The sequence below is a fragment of the Rhinolophus sinicus genome, linkage group LG04, assembly GCF_036562045.2.
Source record: "Rhinolophus sinicus isolate RSC01 linkage group LG04, ASM3656204v1, whole genome shotgun sequence".
Lineage (NCBI taxonomy): Eukaryota > Metazoa > Chordata > Mammalia > Chiroptera > Rhinolophidae > Rhinolophus > Rhinolophus sinicus.
Genome location: NC_133754.1, coordinates 157,545,999 through 157,563,468, shown reverse-complemented (window position 1 = coordinate 157,563,468; position 17,470 = coordinate 157,545,999). Strand labels below are relative to the sequence as shown.

The following is a 17,470-nucleotide window of genomic DNA, read 5'->3' as shown; positions in this document are numbered from 1 at the left end:
GGGGGGCGAGGAGGAGGCGGACAGGGATGCGTCTCGGGTGGAGGTGGGGGCGGGGAGCGCGCGTGTCCGTCGGGCTGTAGCAGCGTGGAAAGTATGCGGGACACGTGGGGGTGGGGCAGGCGGGGCGCGGAGCTCGGTTCCCAGCCGCCGGGCAACTGTAGAGGAGGGGCCCTGGCTCCAGGAGCAGGGGCTGAAAGGGGAAGCGAGGGTAGGAGAGGTCAGGCCCCACCACCTCGCGGGCAGCAAACCCGGCTTTCTCCCCATTGCGCTCCGGGTTCCCCTCCTGCCTCAGTTTCCTTAAGTCCCTGGTGACGCTCTACGTTATCAGTACCACGTCGATAACGCAAACCTAGACTCTGGGACTCAGGGTAAACTGAGGCACCCGAACCACGGAGGAGCCCCGCCTCCCAAAAGACATTTAATCCTGGGGGATTTACGAGAAACTTCTAAATTAAGGGCAGCGGCTGCTGCAGCTGAGGGGGGAGGGGGGGACACACCAGTGCCTGCGCCCAGGCAGCTGCTTTGAGCTCACACCCCGAAATAGCCCCATGGGCCCCTGCCGCAGCTGCCATTGGGCCAGGCCGTCACTCTGAGGAAGCGTGGAGCCCCCAGCCCAAGGATCTCCTCCCCACCCCTCCCCAGTGTTTGGGTTTTTCCAAAAGACTGTCCCAGCTACTTTTTCCCTTCCGACGGCTAGGAGAGAGGGGGGCGGTGGTAAGGGAGAGGCGGGACCCCGAGGGGGCGGTCCCGAGGGGGTGGGCGCAGGGGGCGACCGCGCCCCCCGACCGGGTTGTGCTTCTGCCCCTACAAGGTTTGGGCTGCGGTGGGGGAGGGTCCCGGCCCCCGGCTCCGCCCGGTCCCTCCCAGCCTTTTAAGCGTCCGCGCGGCGGGGACATCCCAGTGCCGCTGGGTCCTCCTGGCTTGCCACCCGTGCGCCCAGTCCTCGCAGCCAGCCCTGTTCGCCCGGTCCACCCCGCCCGCCCGCCGGCCGGTCCCACATCGCAGCCATGGACGCCATCAAGAAGAAGATGCAGATGCTAAAACTGGACAAGGAGAATGCCATCGACCGCGCTGAGCAGGCCGAGGCCGACAAGAAGCAAGCTGAGGACCGTTGCAAGCAGGTGGGGGGCCCGGGCCCAGTGCAACCCCCTCCCTCGAACCGAGGGCGGGGTAGGCCCTGCCTTGTGCCTCCTAGCCTGAGGCTTACTGTCCAAAGCTCTCTCCTGTCCAGTGTGGGGTCTGGGCCTTCACAGTACCCCAGGGACCTAGCCAGAGCCACATTTCATCATACCCACCATAGGCTGGGGAGCCCCAGTCCCCCAATTTCCACTCCTGCCCTTGGGGGAGTAATGATGGACCCTGCTCCTGGGGGCTGGAAACTCTTTCTACCCCCACCAGGTCCCTCCAACACCCCTGGATGCACTGTCCCTCCTCTGCTATCCCTCTTCCTCCCTGACAGCCTCTAAATATCTCTCAGTACCCCCTCCCACAAACCCCTGCCTCCTCCCTGGGCCTGGGCCTGGGCCTGGGCCTGGCTGACTGAGGCTTCTCTCTCCCAGTTGGAGGAAGAACAGCAGGCCCTCCAGAAGAAGCTGAAGGGGACGGAGGATGAGGTGGAAAAGTATTCTGAGTCAGTGAAGGACGCCCAGGAGAAACTGGAGCTGGCCGAGAAGAAGGCCACTGATGTGAGTGTGGACCTGGGGAATGGTGGGAGTTACCACACGGGGAAGGGCCCCAGACATGGGGATGAAGGGAGAAGGGGACCTACATATCCCTAGCACCAAGGCAGAAATGATTTCCTCTCAGGAACTCAGGCCAGGGCGAGCTTGCACAAATAATCCAAGGCAGTGGGTAAATCAAAACCACCTACCACTTCCCCCAGAGGACGTAGTCTTGTAATTTGGCTCCAGCTCTTAGAATGTACAGTGATCAAGCAGTGAGTCATCGTGGGGGCGGGTAGTACAAGAATTTGCCATCTACCTCAATTAATCCTCCCACTGAAAATGGAGAGGAGACTGCAGCTACATTTGCAGGGTGTGAGTGTAGGTTTGTTGGTGAGGAAGGGGGAGAAGAATCCAAAAATGGGCTCTGACTTGAGTTACACCCCTGGGGGGCCATTAGAAATTCCCTGGCCTTGACCTCTGGCTCCAGTGGCCCTGCTGTGCACTGGGGCCCCAGCTCAGGTTCTATCGGCCCCTCATTTACCCTCATTAAGCTGTCAGCCTTCGAGAGCATGCCAGGCCACAGGGCAAAGGGACAGGGCCACAAATGCCAAGGCAGCCACTTTGGCAGGTCCTGCTCGCTCAGATTTCTCTGCCCGACCCACACCCTCTAACCAGACTTCTCCACCTTCTGTCATTCCCAACCCCCACCATGAGGTAGAAGAAGGGCCATATGACTTTGGACATGGTTACTAATACCATTTTCTGCCTCAGTTTCCCCATTTGCCTTTCGCCCAGGATTAAGTTTAAGATGAGCCTACCCTTGGGTAGATGGTGGGATTAGCATAAGCATGGTCTAAACATCTGAGATCAGAGATGACATTACTGTTTGTGTTGACCATTATCCATGTTCCTCAATTCCCTCCCCCCATTCCCAACCTGGGTTGGTTTCTCTGACCTCCAGCCTTTGGTTTTGGTTCTCCACCAGCCCTGGCACTTGGGAGGGAACTGACCTGCAGCTGCTAGCAAAGACAACCCTGGGCATCTGACACTCTATAAATAACCAAGGCCCAGTGCAGCTGGAGGCAGGACTGGAAACCCAAGGAGCTGGGTGGGGGCTGGAGGGGAGGAAGGTGGACAGGGACAGAGCCGGGGAAGCAGGGCAGCACAGTGCCAGGCGTAGAAAGGAAACTGCCTAAATTTATTGTGTGACCTTGAATGCAGCACTTAACTTGCACAGTGCCTCCCTCAGTTTCTCCCTTCTCTCTTGCTTCCCATTTGTCTAGTGGGGACGGTAGTGTCCTTCTGTGGCTAGAGAGCAACATCCATAACTGGGAAGAGCTTAAGAAGCAGAAAATGGCAAATGTCAGTCAGTCTTCTGATGAGGAACCCAAGACTGCCAGAGTTATTTGTCACTTCACTACTGTGAAGAGAGTTTTCCTTCTACAGAGTCTCATCTCTCTCTAGAGTAGGCCCCCCCCCCAGTGTCCCCAAGTCATTCTTCCCAACCCCCAGTGCTGTCCCCAGAATCCTTCCGCACTGAGTCATTTGGCCCAGTGCCCATGATGGGCTCTTGTCACTCTAGGTGGCCTTCAGCACCTGGAGGACAAGCTATAACTACTTTCTATATATGGTACTGTGTTTACCCTGCCCTACAGTACCACCCAGGACCTGCTTGCTACCCCCTCCCCCCAGTGCTGCCACCCGTCTCTTCCCTCTCACTCACTTCTTCCCTATACTGGTCCTTTCTCCTCGTAAATCTCAGGATCTCTATGTCTTTGTCTCTAAAGAAGAGCCAGGGATAATCTAACATTTATGGAGTGTAGACTCTGCAGACAATGTGCTCAGGTGCTTTCTGTATATTATTTTATTATTTCCCAAAATCATCAGACTTGCTTGCGAGCTTTAAAATAAAAAAAGATTTTCAAGCTCCTGCCCTGGAGATTTCTGTTTAGTTTTATAAGCCTCCCAGGTGGTCTTGATGAGTATTAGAAGTACGATGTACTGCATTCTCAGTACTGCCTACAAAGGAACTGCTATTGTCAACTAGGATTTAAAAAGGAGGAAACTGAGGCTTAGAGAGACTAAATAAGTTGCCCAAGGTCACACAAGTGTTGAGTGGCTAAGCTGTGGCTCAAAGACAACAATCTGACTCAGAGCCAATGCTCATAATACCAAACTGTACTGCTTGTCTCATTTTCTTTTGTTGGGGCCCTTCTTGCTCTGCCCTTTCCTTTTTTCAAGGTGTCATTGTTTCCATGGACCTTCTCCAAAATCTCCATGGTCTTGCCTCTATATTTTAGGATTAGTGGCTCAGTATCTGTCAGTCACATTGCCCTTGCACCACCGCCAGTTGCCTCTCCACCTTGGCAGAGAACCCCTTGCTACACCATGGCTGTCCCATGCAGGCCTGGCTAGCCTCCTGAGCCCCTCCCTGGGAGTATGCCTAGCAACTGGTGACATCCCTGGAGCTTGACTTTGTGATTGGCTATTTTTAGCAGCAGTGAGGTCTGATTGGCCTGATTCTTCCCCATCCCCTTACCTGGCTCAGGCTCTGCTGTGGAGTCAGGGCTGCCTCAGACCTACCTGGTCCCAGCACTTGCAGTATTGTGGGAGGGTACAGAGGCACCTGTATGCAGATAACCACTGGGAGACTAACTATGCACAGTGCCCGAATTGGCCCTGTAGCAGGGGAGTAATATTTTGGACTGGAGCATAGAGTCTGGGCAGAAGATAGACGGTTAGTGAGGGAGAAAAAATAGGTTGAAAATCTGGAAGCCAGGAAGCCTAGGGTTGTTTTTCTTTTTCTTTTTTCTTTTTTTTTTTTTTTTTTTGACAAGACTCTTACTATCTTCTGGAATCTCACTGATCTTCATCCAAAGCAGAGAAAGCCTTTTGACCTCTGACCTTTGACCCACAGGCTGAGGCAGATGTGGCCTCCCTGAACCGCCGCATTCAGCTGGTAGAGGAGGAGCTGGACCGGGCGCAGGAGCGCCTGGCTACAGCCCTGCAAAAGCTGGAGGAGGCTGAGAAAGCAGCTGATGAGAGTGAGAGGTGGGCAGGGGACCCTCAGAGGGTGAGACAGGGATAGGGTGGGAAGACTGTCTCTGCTGGTCCTGATCTCACCCTTCTCGCTGCCTCTCAGAGGAATGAAGGTCATTGAAAACCGAGCCATGAAAGATGAGGAAAAGATGGAGCTTCAGGAGATGCAGCTGAAGGAGGCCAAGCACATCGCTGAGGATTCAGACCGCAAATATGAGGAGGTGACAGGCCAGCTCCACTTCCTTCTCACTCCCAAGCTCCAGACACCCCAAGTCATTCACCATGAATCGACTCCTTCTGTCTCCCCACTGCTCCCAGGTGGCCAGGAAGCTGGTGATCCTGGAAGGAGAGCTGGAACGCTCAGAAGAGAGAGCTGAAGTGGCTGAGAGGTAAGGATACCCTGGGGTGGCGAGTGGAACTTGGCCTGAGCCTGTGGTTATGGGGCACTCTGCACAGTGCGGAAGCAGCTTCTCAGACTTGGGGCCATAGGGACACATCCTGTCCTCTGACCCCTACCCGCTGCCCCTAGCCGAGCCAGGCAGCTGGAGGAGGAACTTCGAACCATGGACCAGGCCCTCAAGTCCCTGATAGCCTCAGAGGAGGAGGTAGTGACCTCTCTGGACCTTTCTGGGCCATGGCGCCTTCTCTCAGCTCACCTTCTCCTCCATCTCAGGCTGCTCTCTCTCACCTGCTGGGGGTAGGGAAGGGCCTGGGGCTTCCAAACTCTGTCTGCTGTCACTCTCACAACTTTGCTCTTCTCTTCTCTCCTCCACCCCTCCCCCACTGTGCCATCTCCACTGTCTCCCCGCACTGTGCCGTCACACCCCACCCTGCCACACACCCCCTGCAGTAAATGTGGGGACCTAGAGGAGGAGCTGAAAATTGTTACCAACAACTTGAAATCCCTGGAAGCCCAAGCAGACAAGGTAGAGGGGGGTAGAAGGGCAGTAAGGATGGGGTCCTGCAGGAGAGGGAGGTGATGGGCCCAGACAAGGTGGGGCTGGGTGTTCAATGGAGATAAGATCATGAGTAGTCTGTGGGGTTCAGAGGAGAAATGAAGGATTTGTGGAGGCGATCTACTGATGGCATATATACGTCCCTAAAAGTATTCCACCAAAGAAGATAAATATGAAGAGGAGATCAAACTGCTGGAGGAGAAGCTAAAGGAGGTGAGAGTCCTTCCAGTCCCAAGCCTCCCCTCAAGCCCCCCAGTCCTGGTCAGAGACTGCCTGTGATGGGCATTTGGGGATGGGGATGGAAGAGGTCGACTTAAGTGAGAGTGTCTGGGAGGGCCTAAGTTTTTTGTGTGTCTACATCTTGCCTTTACTCCCAGGCTGAGACCCGAGCAGAGTTTGCCGAAAGGTCTGTGGCAAAATTGGAGAAAACCATTGATGACCTGGAAGGTAAAAAGGATACTCCCCTGTACCCCCAAACCTTTTTAAGTAGGTCTGCACTCCCCATGACTGTCAGTCTGTCCCTTATCTTCACATCCCAATAAATTAGGGCTGGACCACCTAGGACACCACAAACTCCAGTGGTCGGTACCTATCAGCTACAACTCCAGTGCTTCTCAAATTTGAGCGTGCATGAGACTCCCCCAGAGAGGTTTTAAAATACAGATTCCTGTGTCCTACTGCAAAATGATTGCTGACTTTGGGCTGGAGAATTTCTGTATCTGATAAGCTCTCTGATAAAGCCGATGTTGCTGGTCCTCAGACCACACTGAGTAGCACGATTTACACAATTCGGACTCCAAGTGCAACACAACACAGCTATATCACAGAGCCTTCTTTATTAAATAGAGAGCTATTCGGTTTAATGTCTAGGTTTGGAAGACAGCGTTAATGGAAAACACTATTTTAAGTTAGATTTGGTGAAAACAAACATCCAGGTATTTGCTAGTCTGTGGCTATTTCTCACTATCATCAACGTTGTGCCTAAAACTATCTCTCCTTTTTATTCTACAATAATCTTTTACTTTTATAATTCCAATTTCTCTTGTTTCCAGCCTTCTTGGCAACCCTCAATTTTATCACCAACTTCATAGGACTTCAGACATTTCTGGCTTAAATACTCTCCCCCTGAAACAAGCACTCCTGCTTATCCAAAGCACTGTGCTCCCAGATCCCCAGGGGAGGCAGGAGCTCCTGGGACAAGAACCAGTTTAGGGTGCAGAGAAGGACAAAAGAGATGGCTACAGAGAGGGGAGCGGGGGAGCCCTGACAGCTGTCCAGCCTCTTCTCCGGCCTGTCTCTTTCACTTCATCTTTGTCCACCTCTTTCTGATTCTTGTTCTCTCTTTCCATTACCCTCACTCCTTCCTTTCCTCTTTCCCTCTATTCCCTCTCCCCACACTCCCACCCATCCCTGGATCCCCCCCCCCCAGATGAAGTCTATGCACAGAAGATGAAGTACAAGGCCATCAGCGAGGAGCTGGACAACGCACTCAATGACATCACCTCTCTCTGAGCCTCTCACCAGTTTTTCCCCCTCCGCCCCTTCTCTCCTCTTCCTTCCATTCTCTCTATGAGGAGGGGGCCAGGCAGGAGGAGCAAAAATTGCCAACATTGCACAGCCAGGCTGGGCGCAGCCTAGGAGAACCTCTGTCACATGAGCTGCCCACCCTGACACTTGCTTCTTCCCTCTATCCAACCATTGGCCCCTCCACCCACCGGCCTCTACCTCTTTAGGCTGCTTAATAAACTCAACTTGGTCTTCATGCTGTTTTCCTGCCCTCTAGAGAGCACTTCCTTCACCCCCTACCCGCTACCCCTAGTTCACTGCTGAGACCTTGGCTCCTACAGACACCCCCAATCTTGTGACATCCCCCCACTGAGCTCACACACAAAGCTCTGTGGCCCACACTGAAATCCCCTCTACACGAGCACTCCCAGTCTGTCACTTTCTGTCACTGCTGCATGTGGGCATGTATGACCCCTTCAGTCACCATGAGCCCTGTGGTGCCTCTACAGACCCAGACCTATCACTGACCTCGGAGCACTCAGCTGGGGTTCCAGGATCTCAAGGAATGACTGGAAGGGAGATGGGGTGGTCAGGTGCAAGGGAGGGTCGGAAGGTTGGGAAAGTCCTTGAGATGAAGTTTGGAAAAACACTGGATGCCAACAACGTGGGGCTTTCACTGCAGGTCTGTTTCCTGCCTCAAGTCTGTCTGTCTGGCCTTCCCTTTCCTGGCTCAGTCTTTGTCTTTCCTTCTGTTTCCAACTCTTAAACCTTCTAAAGAAGGAGGGTAAATTAATTTATGACTCAAGCCTTCCCGTCCTACCTCCATGACCCCGAAGCCTTGAGGGAGGCACCCATGTCTGCCTGGTCAGTCCATCCATTTGCCCCTCCCATGGTGTCCTCAGCTCCCTGAATGCTTGTGTCTTCGTGTGCCTCCAACCCACTCCACGTCTATTTGTCACATCCCTTGTCATGTCTCTCCCCTCGTGTCTTCCCTTCCTCTCCTCATGTGTTGCTTCTTCTCACAGAGACCTTGGCCAGTGCCAAGGAAGAGAACGTGGAGATTCACCAGACGCTCGACCAGACTCTGCTGGAACTCAACAACCTGTGAGGGCTGGCCCTGCCTCCAGCCAGGCTATAGTTGCCGCCCAATCCAATAAAACTGATATTCCTGGCATCACAGGGCCCTTTAAGCCTTTCTTTGGTGTGGGCAATGGTGGTGGTAATTTTCCAAAGTGGAGAAGGCTGAGAGGATGCCTGAGGGGAGCAATGGAATTGGAAGGACCCATGGAATTAGAAGGACCTAAGTGAGCAGGGTCTGGGTCCATGCTCTGTGACAAGACTTCCTTTTCTATGGGAGCCAAGGGGTGGGGGCTCTGGGCTCATTGAGAAAGGGTTGTGAACAGGTTGTGTGAAGCAGAGAGGCCCGGTAGGACTGTGGGGACATCCTTGGCCTTACTCCCCACAGGGCAAAGGAGCTGCTGTCAGAGGCTCTGCCCCATTCCAGTAGGTGGCTGAGCCAGATAACACAGTTTGATGGCAAGACTGCAAAGCTACACAGATTTTACTTGTGCAGGGTGAAAGCCCAAAATCTTCAATGTTATTTTAAGCCTAGAGGCTGAGCCTGCCCTACACCTAGACATATGCATTGCTCTATACACACACAGTCATTCCAACAATATCAGTCATTTCTGCCCCCTTCCTGAGAGCAGAATAATGCCCCCAAACCAAAGATGTCCATACCCTAACCCTGTGAAATGTGACTTTACGTGGGAAAGGGACCTTGTGATTAAGCTAAGGATTTTGAGACGAGGAGATTATTCTAGGTTATCTGGATAGGCCCAGGGAAATCACAAGCGTCCTTATAAGAGGCAGTTGCAGGAGATGTGACCGTGGAAACAAGAGGTTGGAGTGATATGAGGAAGGGACCACAAGCTTCTAGAAGCTGAAAAAGGCAACGAAACATTCTCCCCTCAGTGTCCAGAAGGAACCAGCCCTGCTGACACCTTGACTTGCCCCATAAGATTCATTTTGGACTTCTGACCTCCAGAAGTCTAAGAGAATAAATTTGCATTACCATTAAGTTTGCGATCATTTGTTATGGCAGCAATAGGAAATGAATACACCATCCTGATTTGGGAAACAATGATACCTTCCACATATTAGAAACATTTATTTTTTTAAAAAAAAAATCTTGGCAATTAAAAAGTGGCGTAATGGGCAGGACGAAACAAAGTCTCCAGCTCCCCCTCAGATTCCTTTGGCTGACTTCTTTCTGCATATTCTCCCAGTTCCAGGCCTCTAGGCAACAGTTTCGGTGACTTCTGCTGGGTGGTAGCTAACACTGCCATTGGTCCCAGTTGGGTGTCTACATAACAGGGAAGCCTAATCAAAAAACTGGCCCAGGATGAACTCATTTGTGTGCAATTTACATGAAGCTGTTCTGGATTCCACATGGGAGTTGGGAGCTGTGCCTGAGGGAGAGGGTCAGTATAAACATACCTTTGCTGCCTTCTCATTTGCACAAAGAAGGCGATGCTGGTGACCGCAAAGAGGATTCCAAAAATCAGGGCCAGAATGTCACCTAGAGGTAGAGGAGAGGCTGCCTCAGAGTAAAAAGGAGTTTGTGGGGTTTCCTCAGGGCCTACTTCTGTGTATCCCCTCCCCCTACTGCCCTCAGTATCTCAGAATTCAGAAGAGGCTAGTAAAGGGATGGCAGTGATACACAGGGAGGAGCAAGAGAAACACCTTTTTCCTCCCTGAAAAGGAAGTGAAAGAAGTTGTTGGAGAAGAAGGATGCTAGGAGATTTCTCGGGCTTCATTATGACCAACTCTTGCCCTGGGGACAATAGGGGAACTTCCACCTTGATCTGACACTACCCTATTGGGATTGGAAGTCTATTCTATGGAAAAGTAGAGGCAGCAGAGGTGGTCCTGACTAGCCCCTGGGGCTGAACAGTGCCAAGGGGTGACCCCGGCTTCAGGAGCCAGAGGAAGAACACAAACTCATGAGGAAGAACACAAACTCACCAGCAGCAAGGCAGGAATTCAGGTGGACTGAAGAGAAAAAGGAGACATTAGGGCCGGGGGCTGTGACTACCAGTGACAGACAAATGAGGACATATGGGAGGATGAGGGACCTGTGGTTGGGGGGACATGGTTACATGGGATACCAGACAAAGCTGCACCTGGCTTAACAGTCTGCTCCACTCCAATAGGGAAGGAGGCTTCAATGATTCGCCCATTCAAAGGCTGCATGGCTCGAAAGTTCAGCTGTAGCCGAGAGTCCTCAGGTCCCCACAGTGAGCTATAGAGGGTGTGGAGCTAGGGAGGTCATTAGGGAGGTCGGGACAAGGAAACAAAAGGGTCACAGGCGTACTCACAGCCAGCACCTCAGGCTTCACCTTCAATGTCCTCGTGCCCCACACAGCCCTTTCCTTACGCCTCCTTTCTCACCTCATCCTGTACCCCTTACCCCATGTCCCCTAGGTCAACACCATGCTCCAGCCCCACCTGCTTAGCACTCAGCCTCACTGTCTGGTTGAACACAGTCCAGATGACCCCCTGGGCACAGGGGGGTGTGGTCAGAGAGCCCTCATATCGGAAGTAGTGGCTGAGGTCGGAGGGCAGCAGTGCAGATACATCCAGTCCTGGCACCCAAATCTCTGAGTCTGTGGAGAGGACCTGTGCTGGAATCTCACCTACGTAGATCATGCCCCTCCAAAGCTTTGGGGTATAGGGATACAGTTTCATATCCCAGAAGCCAAGTCGACTCAACTCCCTGAGACCACTTCTTCACTAAGTGTCTCCCTTCCCATAACTCAGCATAAGACACAACTCAGAAGAAAGTAAAGGGCTTCGGAGCCTCACAGAGTGAGAAAATTGCTGCTTAGGTCCTCGCTCTGAGTTTTCACTCTTACTTTGCCTACTATAATAAAATGCTGGACCACAAATTAATGCTCAGTGTGAATCAAAAGGGAAAATAAGCTGAATAACTTGTAAATAAATATAAATAGATTTTTATAACTATAAAAAACAGACAAAAACTGAAAAATCACAATTCCTTCTAGTTCAGCAAAACTTAAGATCCAGCAGGGTACGTGAGGTTTAAAATGACCAAGAGTGACTGAGAAGGAAAAGATTTCCAACGTAAGTATTTACAAATTTAAAATGTTTGATGTTTATAAGGAGAATAGACATTTCTCAGAAAAATTTTAGCTCTTCAATCCCGGAAGTTCCAAACACTAGTTTTTTTGGTCTTATTTGTTTTTTTTGTCTTATTTTTGTTTGGTTTTTAACCATAAAGGCTGTGGGCAGCAGTTGGCCTTTGCCTGTTTGCCTCTATTCACCTTCATAGTTATTATCAAGATCATCGTGGGCCAGTTCACACATCAACCCTCTCCCTGCATGAGGGACCCAACTCCATACCTTCCACAGCGATCTCTTCCAAATGCGACAGCAACTGCTCATAGGCGCTGTTTTCTTCTGGACCTTCCTAGGAGACGATAGTGCAAGACAGGTATACATGTATTTAGGGCCATGGCTGGAGGTCTGAAGGTGAGGTGGGGTTCCCACTTCCCTTCCTCATTCCTTAGCTCTGAGCATGCTGGGAACACACAAAATCTTGTGTATTATTACTCAAAGTTGACTTACTCTTACTGTGCAAACTAACCTAAGAAGCTTGGTGGGCTAGTTTTCAGTGGCAGATTGGAGGAGGAGGAGGAAGGTGGACACTTTACTAGGGTAGGGGCCCTCCTGACCTAGGCCCTACTCACTTTTCAAGACTCACTCAATGCTATCTTCACACTTCACATACACTCCATGCTTCACCCCCGAAAACTGTAATAACCTTTGTATTCGTGTTACCTCTGCATTCACCTTAATAATTCATATGTTGACTTTTGGAGCAAGAACATGTGATTTCCAAGGCACTTCTCTGAACTTTGTGTTCTGAGGCTAGTAGTATTAAGGAGTAAGGGCAAGAGTGAAGCTAGCAGATGTCTCACCATCCCTCCATTTTACTAGCCTCCTCTAATCACTGTGTTTGTAGCCTTGATCATTACAGGTCCAAAGAGGTCACTAGATGTTTCTCTAGACTTCATTGCATTTCACAAAGGGGAAATTGTGGGTTATAGGAGCAGTAGAGAAATTACTCTTCCTGATGTCCATTTTATTGCATCTACCATTCCCTGAATGAGTCATATTCTTTGAGTCTTTGCACATACCGTTTGCTCTGCACAGAATATCCCCTTTTATTTCCCACTAGTGAAAGCTTTAAGTTTCACTTCCTCTGAGAAGTCTCCCCTGACCACCTCTTTTACTCTGTGTCGTTTGTATGTGTCTACCCTGTCAGCTTCCCTCACTGGCTGTGGGCTCCTTAGAGACAAGGACCCACAGTTTCTGAATCCTTTTTGTAATCCAGTGGGTGTTGAATGAATAAACTAAAGAGAGAATGAGGATGATAGCCAGGTGCCAGGGTGAGTGCTGGGATGGGGCCTCTGAGGGCAAGATATACTGAGCCCGGGCGCACGGGGAAGCAGGGAGTGGAGGGCTGTCGAGGCTGGTACCTGCAGAAAGGCAGCCAACACGGCCAGGCCCCCTGGGCGCCCCAAGGCGTCGTCAACTTTGGCAAATGCAGTGCTAAGGTGAACCACGTGGATCTGGAGAGGACAGGCAGGTAGGCGTGGGCAAGATCTCCTGCCCGCGCCCCATTTCTGGGGATCTTGCCCACGATTCATTTCGTCCCTCCGCCGACAGCTGAGCGCTCACCTCGGCGGGGAAATGTTGGCCGCCAACCGTGTGCTCCGAACCCGGGCGACCAGCAGCCCCCCAGTGCAGATGCAGCTGCAGCGCCCGGTACTCCCGCCCGGGACCCAGGCCCATCTCCATTCCGGGAGGCAGAGTCAGCTGCACTGCGGGGGGAGAGCAGGTGAATATGACGCTGCCCCGCCCCTGAGAGCCAGCCTAACCCCCAAGCACCGCCCAGGCCGTCCCTCTTCGCTAGGCCCCGTCCCATCCGCAGATAGCCTCCGCCCCTCCCTGAGGTTTCGGGACCGCCTCACCCGTGTGGCCGTTGTTGCGCAGGTGCAGTTTGGGGAGTGACGAGAGCTCAAAGCCAAGGAGTTGCGGGGGTCGCAGGGCGGGGAAAAATACGGCGTGCTCCGGGCGGATATCTACCGGGGACTGGAAGCGACCAGCGCAGGCTGGGGACATCTGGGGCCAGGGTGGGCCGCCTGTGGTGGAACAGTATGGACAGGAAGTCTGGTGATAAGATCAGGAACTGTTAGGGACGAGCGGTAGAAAAAGTGTGGGGTGGAGTCAGAAGACATTGGCGCGGGAAGTAGAAATCAGGGATGTGGACACAGACAGGTAGCGGGCGTTTTGGGGGCCTGGCAGATGTGGATGCAGTGGGTGGGACGCCCAGGACCAGAGTTCAGGGATGGTTGGAGGGCAGGTCAGAGCTGGGTGTCCAACATAGGTCTGTGCAGGTGGTGGGTGTCTCACCTCCATAGCGCCAATGACTGTGGTCATCCCCTGCATAAAAGAGGAGGATAAGGAGGCTGATCTTTGAGCCCAGCCCCTCGCCGGTGGCCAGATCCATGTGGGCCCCCCTCACTAGCAGAGCTGCGCAAACTCAGATGCCTTACAGGGAGGGGCACAGCAGGTAACATGCCTAAAGCGGGTCATGTGTAAAGCACAATAGAGTGCAGCCAAATTTGACACCACAGCATGGTGAGCTACACAAAGATCCTACTGGCCCTGGAGATACCAGTTTGCAACCACTGTCTTAGTAAAGTGGGTGGGGGTCTCAGTCTCAAGGCTCAAATCAGTAGACCATCCTTTCTCCCCCACTCATCCCCCTTCCCTTTCTGGCCTCCAACTCTTATCCCAAAGTTCCTAGCTTGGGAGTCAAGATACCAGGTCCCCCTACCTGCTGTTTCCTTCTTCCTAGGTCTCAGTTTCCTCACCTGTATACTGAAGATGAGGTCATCTCTACAAGCCCTTCCGGCTCTTCCTCTGGTACCCCCATCTTTTCTCTTGTCTCATACTCTCACTTCTCTCTGTGTTTTCTCTTTCCACATTCCTCATGTCTGTCTCCTCTCCAACCTTCCCCTTTCTTCTTTCCCATCTCTTCCTACTCACCTCTCTCCATCTGTGTCCCATTTTTCTCTCCCCATCTGTCCCCCTTCTAGCTCTGAAAGAGGTGAAGGATCTAGTGGCATGGGAGCCCCTGGGGTTGGGAAAGGCTACGGTCAGAGTACAGGCTCCTCTCCTTCCCTGAATAATCCTTGCCTGGGATGGGCTTTAATGAGGAGAGGCACAAACCTGAGGGCTGATGACGACTTACCTTTGTTGTTCCTGTGATTATTCTGGGGCACTTGAGTGTCCCTGGGAGTCTCACCAGTAGGTAGATCCTCTAATTTCAGAGAGTCTTCTTCTCCTGATTCTGTCTTCATTCCAGGTGGGTCCTCCTCTCCAGGTGGATCCTCTTCACTGGACAGGTCCTCCTTGCCCAGTGGATCATCTTCCCCAGACGAATCTCCTCCCATGGAGGGAGTCCTCTGCATCCTGGGAAGACTCTGGGGTTGGGTAGGTACCAGGAGCAGCAGTAACAGCAGCAGTTGCACAGTAGGTCCCGAGGCAGGGGTTGGGATCAACAGAGGGAGCCAGGGACTGGGGCACAGGAGAGCCATGTGGCTGCCTGTAGGATGTCCTGGACACGGTGTGTACGGGCTGTACAGTGTGTACGGGCTGTACGTGCATTGGAAACAGGAGCTGGGTGGGGGAGGAGCAAGCCTGGAGGGGAGCAGCCTGACTCAGAGTGCCCTTTTCTAGAAATGAAGCCAAAGTTCCTCAGGTCTTTCTGGCGCTGTGCCCCCTCCTTGATACCAAAGCCTAGATTGGGGGTGGAGTGAATGCAGGTATGTGTGCAGGCACAAGGTTATTGGGGTCATGGGCTCAGCTTAGAACCCAAGGCACCACATGGCAGCACAGGCTTTCCCTGGCACCACCCGGTTGCCTGCCAGGCAGCCTCAGCTAACCCTGGCCTGCTTCCCAGCCCCAGGCAGGGACAGAAAAAGACAGGGAGCTGGGCCCCCCACATCCTCTGGCTGAGAGGGTAGTAGCCCATGTGTATTCCCTGCCCAGCTAGGAAGCAGGTAAAGGGGTAGGGCAAGCTGCTACAGAAGCCTGTGGGTGAGGGGGAGGATGAATGGGTAGTAGGAGGTGAATTTGAGTATGAATGGAAAACAGTGTATGTATGAGAAGGACTCTGATGGGGTTAAACTACATTTATTTTTCATCATATTAAATCTCCGCTCAAAACCGTTCATTGGCTTCCCGTTGCTTCCCACAGTATCTTCCGTGCACCTATCTTCTCCCTCTAGCTGACTTCTATGCCCCTTCAAAATCTTACCCAAGAGAACTTTCCATCTTATCTCTTACTGCTCTTCATACTAAGGCCAGATTAAACTATTCATTTTCCCCCCCAAACCTTTGACCACCTTTGTCATCTAGTTCTTGCTCCCGGGAATGCCAATCACCCTTATAGTCAACAAATATTTATTTAGCTTTTACTATATGTCAGGCACTGGGCTAAACGTGCAGGAATGAATGATAGCCCTTGTCCTGAGGAGCTCACTGTTTAGGGAGTGAGGGCAAACACTATTATAAGATTTAGGAGCAAGAGATTGAATTCTGCCTCAGAAGGTAATACAGAAGTAAGCAAATTTGGTCAGGGTTGTGAAGAAGCAGCAGTTTAATTGGTAATAAACAATGGAAAGAATGGTATTCTGGGCAAAGGGGAGGCATCAAATATTTTGAACAGGAGAATGACAGAATCCAATTCTCATATTAGGACTGGGAGGTGAAGGGCTGTGTCTAGAGCATGGATTATAGGGGGAGAGTGGGTGAAAGGAGAGGAAGAGTAAGTATGAGGACCCCAAGAATGGGCCTGGGGTTCCCAGTCTCTGCCTGTTCATTTAACAAATATTTATTGAGCCTCCTCCAGTCCTCCAGGTTCTGTTCTAGGCTCTAGGGGGATGCAGCACTGGACTGGAGAACAGCCTCTACTGTTCTGTAACTCACATTCTAATAAGGTCCCTATGGCTTCAACAAACCAGAAAAGACAGTAAGGCCATCTCAGGAGGTTCATATCTGGAACTGACGTTCAGTAGGTACACACCTGTATGGCTGTATAGGTTAATTAAATATAGTGAAATATATCTAATTTTGTTGGTAACTAGCCCCTTACTCCAGGGACCTCTCATGACAGCCTCATGATCTCTTATCTAAAGAGGTAATGGCCGGCACAGCAGGGGTCCCAAGACCCACTCAGATGCCTCAGCCAGCTTCCACTCTGCTAGTGCACCCACTACCATGTTAGTTTTACTAAAATACATATATATATATATATATATATATATATATATATAGTTTTACTATCTCCCCTGTCTAAAACCCTTCTATTACTCAAGACTTCCAGGAAGTCTTTCTTGACTAATTGCACCACTGGAAGAGATTTCTGGTGCCTCACCCACCACAGTGCTTTTCTGCCCTTGTTAATAACTTTGTCCACCATCTAATTCATATTAGGATGATTTATGACATTTTATCTGCTCTAGTAGCCTTGAGCTCCATAAGGGCAGGGTTCAATACTTGATTGATTGAGTCATTCTTTTATTCAACAACCATTATTGAGTATTTTCTCTGCAGATCACCTTGCCTGGGTTTGAGAAAAACCAAATTGATTCAGATGACTTCCCTGCCCCCAGGGAGCTGACTGTCAATGACCAGTGTGTGTGTCAAACCACAACTGTTCCAGGAACATGACACCATGTTTGTATGGCATTCCAAATTATCTGCCTCGTCAGAGTGACTGCCATACTGTATACCAAGACTCGTATGGCTGAACAACAGCTGTCCTCCAAGCAGTCACGTTAGGAGGTAATTAGCCTACAGTCTAAGGTGCCATTTCTGGAGCCAAATTAAGAGCCATTCATGCATGGCAATCTGATGCAGTGTGTACTCTGGATGGTCAGCTCATTGTCTTGGGCAGCTGTGTTGTCAGCACCCTGGCTGGACCTGACACATGAAAGGTCCATAGTAATATCTAAATTGGATGGACCTGGACAGGATGTAATGTGGTAACATCTAGTTGAGGTGGAAGACTTCATGGGGAGCGCAGGGGACAGAAGCACCATATTAACTGGAGTCTGTATGTCAGGACATCTTTCTCCAACACCAGTCCCAGCTTTATTTCATTTCCCTCTTTCCAAATGTTCTGACTCTTTCTTTTTCCTTATTAGG

The 17,470-nt window shown here is 51.4% G+C and overlaps 2 protein-coding genes across 8 annotated transcripts; one reads left to right on the top strand and one right to left on the bottom strand.

The window, feature by feature from the left end:
• The first annotated feature begins 878 nt into the window (after positions 1 to 878).
• TPM2 (tropomyosin 2) lies at positions 879 to 8,339 on the top strand. 4 transcript variants are annotated; one of them, XM_019729065.2, is made up of 9 exons: positions 879 to 1,121; positions 1,560 to 1,685; positions 4,582 to 4,715; positions 4,807 to 4,924; positions 5,022 to 5,092; positions 5,233 to 5,308; positions 5,810 to 5,872; positions 6,037 to 6,106; positions 8,191 to 8,339. In XM_019729065.2, the coding sequence occupies exons 1-9, from the start codon at positions 1,008 to 1,010 to the stop codon at positions 8,271 to 8,273; spliced, it is 855 nt and encodes a 284-aa protein (XP_019584624.1). In that variant the 5' UTR covers positions 879 to 1,007; the 3' UTR covers positions 8,274 to 8,339. The 4 variants fall into 4 exon arrangements, with proteins under 4 accessions (XP_019584624.1, XP_019584622.1, XP_019584623.1 ...); XM_019729063.2 differs by lacking the exon at positions 5,233 to 5,308 and adding an exon at positions 5,554 to 5,629 and having other exon boundaries at positions 880 to 1,121; XM_019729064.2 differs by lacking the exon at positions 8,191 to 8,339 and adding an exon at positions 7,089 to 7,421 and having other exon boundaries at positions 880 to 1,121.
• A 972-nt stretch (positions 8,340 to 9,311) lies between these two features.
• Positions 9,312 to 14,921, bottom strand: CA9 (carbonic anhydrase 9). 4 transcript variants are annotated; one of them, XM_019729061.2, is made up of 11 exons: positions 14,511 to 14,920; positions 13,667 to 13,696; positions 13,225 to 13,395; positions 12,932 to 13,074; positions 12,730 to 12,822; positions 11,591 to 11,657; positions 10,697 to 10,833; positions 10,351 to 10,486; positions 10,193 to 10,219; positions 9,665 to 9,746; positions 9,312 to 9,530 (listed from the first exon to the last, which is right to left on the bottom strand). In XM_019729061.2, the coding sequence occupies exons 1-11, from the start codon at positions 14,854 to 14,856 to the stop codon at positions 9,464 to 9,466; spliced, it is 1,299 nt and encodes a 432-aa protein (XP_019584620.2). In that variant the 5' UTR covers positions 14,857 to 14,920; the 3' UTR covers positions 9,312 to 9,463. The 4 variants fall into 4 exon arrangements, with proteins under 4 accessions (XP_019584620.2, XP_019584619.2, XP_074186788.1 ...); XM_019729060.2 differs by having other exon boundaries at positions 10,676 to 10,833; positions 14,511 to 14,918; XM_074330687.1 differs by lacking the exon at positions 12,730 to 12,822 and having other exon boundaries at positions 10,676 to 10,833; positions 14,511 to 14,921.
• Between the last annotated feature and the right edge of the window lie 2,549 nt (positions 14,922 to 17,470).

Bases quoted from the DNA above. Each gene is read 5' to 3' on its own strand.
- CA9 (XM_019729060.2), bottom strand. From the start codon at position 14,856: ATGGCTCTCCTGTGCCCCAGTCCCTGGCTCCCTCTGTTGATCCCAACC. The intron at 13,075-13,224 runs GTGAGGCGGTCC...CTCCCCCCGCAG, and splicing joins GCGCAACAACGGCCACACGG to TGCAGCTGACTCTGCCTCCC. The intron at 10,220-10,350 runs GTGCAGCTTTGT...TTTTCTCTTCAG, and splicing joins GGAGCAGACTGTTAAGCCAG to TCCACCTGAATTCCTGCCTT.
- TPM2 (XM_019729065.2), top strand. From the start codon at position 1,008: ATGGACGCCATCAAGAAGAAGATGCAGATGCTAAAACTGGACAAGGAG. The intron at 5,309-5,809 runs GTAGTGACCTCT...CGTCCCTAAAAG, and splicing joins TGATAGCCTCAGAGGAGGAG to TATTCCACCAAAGAAGATAA. The intron at 5,873-6,036 runs GTGAGAGTCCTT...CTTTACTCCCAG, and splicing joins TGGAGGAGAAGCTAAAGGAG to GCTGAGACCCGAGCAGAGTT.